At 38.9% G+C, this 4,390-nt stretch overlaps 1 protein-coding gene across 1 annotated transcript in view; it reads right to left on the reverse strand.

The window, feature by feature from the left end:
• Positions 1-4,390, reverse strand: part of DYTN (dystrotelin) — a 68,303-nt gene that overhangs the window by 47,689 nt on the left and 16,224 nt on the right. Inside the window, exons 2-4 of the mRNA XM_012661228.1 lie at positions 2,389-2,590; positions 843-928; positions 186-286 (exon numbers count right to left, since the gene is read on the reverse strand). Of these exons, the coding sequence (XP_012516682.1) occupies positions 186-286; positions 843-928; positions 2,389-2,399 (198 nt within the window). The 5' untranslated portion in view covers positions 2,400-2,590. The remainder of the gene's footprint in view (positions 1-185; positions 287-842; positions 929-2,388; positions 2,591-4,390) is intronic.

Here is a 4,390-nt window from a genome sequence, read left to right on the forward strand (position 1 = left end):
AATGGCTACAGGTGAGAATGAAGTTACTGGGACCTGTGCTCAGAAACAGCAGTGGCTACAGAGAGGAGAGGTTGCAAGGAGAGCTAGATAAAGGTAGATTGACACGTAATCATCAGATTCCTTAACAATAAATGTGGCTAATGTAACTGAAACAAATTTAGGATTCTTAAGTATTAGGGGTTTACCTGCTGTAGGTCTGTTAGTAGGTTTCTCAAAACCTTTCGAGTCATGCGGGCCCCAGAATCACAACCTCTTCTGCTATGCTCTGCATAGAGCTGAAAAAGAGCTGGACAGGTAAAGGGAACAGAAATCTTTAAATCTAATGTTTTCAATGTATCTTCAGAGAGTGTGCGCTTCGAACGAGCAGTCTCTGTGGGTATGAAGGGAAAGGGAAGGGAAAGTTATATTCTTGATTATTTGCTTGCTATGTTGAAGGCCTCCAGCACAAGATGTTCCAGTTTGATAAGTAATGAAAACCTGTTCCTTCCCATTTCAACCCCTCGGTAATTCAGTGCGTCTATGATGAAAATCATGAAATTGGTAAATGGAAATGTGAGGGTCTTCCCAGTCTTTAAGGAAATAATAATTACTGGTATCTGGATAATTCTTAAACAAATAAATATCAACAATAACCAGGAAATGAGTGATTAGGAAGCATAAATCTTGAAAAACTCTAAATTCTCCAAGTGTTAAACATGTTTCTTCAGTAAACACACAAGTCATGCTGAGTGCGTGCTGAAGAACAGGAGCCGTCGTGACAGGGACGGGTGGGTAAAGAGGACAACAGGTCGGGGGTGTGGGGTCACTGCACTCGGGACACTCAGCACTGCTCTGTATGTTACCTCTGTATTTTGTAAGAGGGCTGTCCCCTGAGAGGGCTATTAGGGCGGCAGCTGCAGGTGCGAGCTGGAGAAAACCTGTTCCTGTGCTGCATGGTGACAAAACACAGAGACAAGAATGGAAAGGCGGGGTTACTGTTGGGGTAGTGGTTTATGAAGACTGTAGCTATTAATGGGTGTTTCTAACATGGAGCTATAAGTTCTAGCTTTTCATGGCCTCTTTTCCTGGATCTAGAATTTAGCAGAACAGAACTTCCAATTAACATATTTCACCATTCATTCATTTGTGCATTCATTCATTCAAAAAATATTTATGGGTGCCTCCTCTGTGCTAAGCACTGTGCCAGGCACCAGGCATGTAGGGGTGCACCCTGTCTTTATGGTGCTGATAGTCTCACTTCCTTAGGACCCAGCTGCCTGGAAACCAACAACAGAAATAAGGACCAAAAGGCAGGCAAAAGGAGCAAACATTTATGCAAAAGAAAAAAAAGAAAAAAAAGAAAAAGAAAAAATTACCAGTTCACAGTTCCTTACTCAGAGCCTAATTCCCATTTGCAAAACAACTTATTGAAGGCAGGAGGACTGTTAGAGACAGGCATGGATAGTAGAAATGACAGTCAGAGGCTCAATGTGTAAGGAGGCTGAAATCATGAACAAATAACTTGAGGTGCTTATATGTTGTTTGTGCAATTAAATAAGTAAATAACAAACTAGAAAAGGAAATAACTGTAAGGAATTTGCCCAATGGTTAAAACCATGCTTGCCTCTGGAAGGCAGGCTGATGAGTGATATTTCTTCTTCTTTACTCATTTTCTCTGCTGTATATATGTTTTGTATTCACTATGATTTTTTAAAAGTTCATTCTATAGAATGAGTCAAGATTACATAAGGTGAACCAAATTGAGGAGGGGCAGAGAAACATAAACCCTACAGCTCAGCAAAATACACACACACACACACACACACACACACACACTCACACTAGTGGAACCACTGACTTTAGAGCATAAGTGATCAGCCTTTGCCATGGTCTAAATCGGTTTATAGGTTAGCTATCCATGCACAGCATTCAATCTTATTCCAGCCCAAAAGCAAAACAAAACAAGACAAAATGTGATAGTGCATTACAAAGAAATGAGCAAAGAAATAAGCTATCAGCAACTCAGGAGCGAAGTATAGTTTTTCGTATACATACATACACACACACACACACACACACACACACACACACATATATATATATTATAATTGCTCTAGCAAAGGGTGTGCATACTTCTTTAAGAGTGGAAGTGAGTTTATATGAAAGAAAGGGTGATGTGGAATTTTCCCCCTTTTTGCTATCCATTTGTGCTATGTCATTTATATTAGTAAAGCTGATAAGCATTTAGTTCTTTATTCCCCTCCTGAATGAGGAATAAATGTGTGAAAAACAAACACACACTTCTTACATACCAAACCTCAACCAAACATTAGACAGCACCAAATGGCAAATGACCAGTGGCAACTACGCATTGCCCTTGAGGTCACACTGTGACATCCACACCCTCACCTGTCATACATCGTAATGAGAAGGCTGAGAGTGAGTTCAGAGGCTCTGGGATGCACCTGTCCTGGGTTTTGCTCCCTGGCTCTCTGAAACAGCTCTTGGAGTGCCTGCAAAAGCTGCTGCACAGAAAGGGAGCGCTCCCTGGCTTCCCAGAAACTTTGCCGTAGTAGGACATGCTGAATCTGGGAGCTGTCAATCAAGTCCACTGTAGGAAGCAAATGAAGAATTAAGACTTATTTTCTGAAGGGAACAAAAGGCTTCAAATAAAGTAAACATCATTTAGTATTTAATTAAGATTGTCTTTTTACTGGAGCATTTTTTAAAGGGATTTAAATATGACCACTATTTGGACACATATCTCTTGTGTATAATTCAGGCATTACTATTCCGACAGTCGAAATCATATGGAAAAGTGCATCTGTTAGTAAAGCCTAGTCATAACATTATTACAAATACAATTTCTAGGATGTGTTTTATAGAATGAAGTTAAAAGGGGGAGTGAGAAACTTGAAAAATAAGCCTTCCAAGGAAGTTAGGGCACTGCAGTGAAAAGCTGGGAAAACATTTTTATATTCTTTATTAAATGGATTGAGCAAATTTACCTTTCGTGTCCAAATATGGTTTTTCCTGTCTGCAGACGAGCTTCATAAGAAATATGGTGTGTTAAAATGCAATTGCCGCAGTTTAAAAACCCTAGTGATCTGTATAAAGGAGCAATTGCAGAATTATCAGACTCTTCAGGGTAGGACCTTTTTTGATGTTGGTTGCATCAGTTTTATCTAGAGAAGGCACTTCCTAAAACTAGAGTTGCTTACAAAAAATAATTGCTTATTTCTTATACTGAATATTTTTTTTTTACCATCTTCTCTTAAAAATTTTACAAGGCAATGAATAGAAATAAGAATGTCATAGAGCTAACCGTATAGTTTCTGGCAGAGAGAGGATGACAGACAAAATTAATAAACAGCCACTTGTACCATCTGAGAGGTGGGGATGTCAGAAGCACCAAGAGCTGCTGGCATTTACAACGTTTCAGCCTGTGACATGATAAAATCCTGTGCTTCTCTCTACTTCATAAATCAACCTCACGGATAAGAAACCTAGCAACTGTAATAAAAATTTTTATTTGCTTTCTGATATGCTTTTAAGGGGAGAGTCTAAGGAACAGAAGAGCAGGTTTTGGGAATGTGACTTAAATGAAAACCTGGCTGCAGGTGGTGGAGGCCATAAACTCTTTTATCATTAAAACCTATCACCTCGGCCTGGCATTCTGAACACAGGGCGTTTTTGTCTTCTGCGGAGAGTTCTATATTACAGCAAACCAGATGATAGTGGCGTCCATTAATCTCACTGCAAGATTTATGCAGCCAAGTGCTCCAGATCCTGCTACTTGGAGCTCTTGTTATGCTTTATCTCAGTGTTTGGGACTTTTCTGTTTTCAAATTTTTGTTTGGATATCTTTTCTAAGCAGAATTTTTCAGCCACTGATTTTGTGTACTGTTAATATTTCCCACGAGCATTATTTATATTCACTGTTTCTGATGCCAGGGATAACAAGAAGTTTGAAAATGTACATCTTCAAATTACACTGTTGCACATACCCAGACATTAATGGTGGAGACTTATACGAACAATTGCTGCTAACTTTCCTTAATGGGAGAAATTCTCTGGGAAAATAGCATAGTTTAGAGTAAATTTTTAGTGAATATATTCTGCCTTTTGTTTAGTCCTGGAATAATAAATAATAGTTACGAGTGAGTTTATTTATTTAGAGCAGTGATTTAAATAAAACTTTTTTTTAAAGCCAAAAATCCCTTCTTCAAAGGAAACTGATACAGAAACATTGTATAGAAAATAGAGAAATGCAGCATGGTCCTTGTCCAGGATGTGGTCTTTGAATCTTCTTCCCACCTTTGCTAACCCTTTTGAGCCCTACCTCATACCCATGTATGCTTTGTGAAGCCCGATTTGAAAATCACTGGTCTGTATAACACTTTAAGCAGAA

This window comes from Propithecus coquereli, unplaced genomic scaffold (assembly GCF_000956105.1).
Source record: "Propithecus coquereli isolate 6110/MARCELLA unplaced genomic scaffold, Pcoq_1.0 Scaffold70, whole genome shotgun sequence".
Taxonomy (NCBI): domain Eukaryota; kingdom Metazoa; phylum Chordata; class Mammalia; order Primates; family Indriidae; genus Propithecus; species Propithecus coquereli.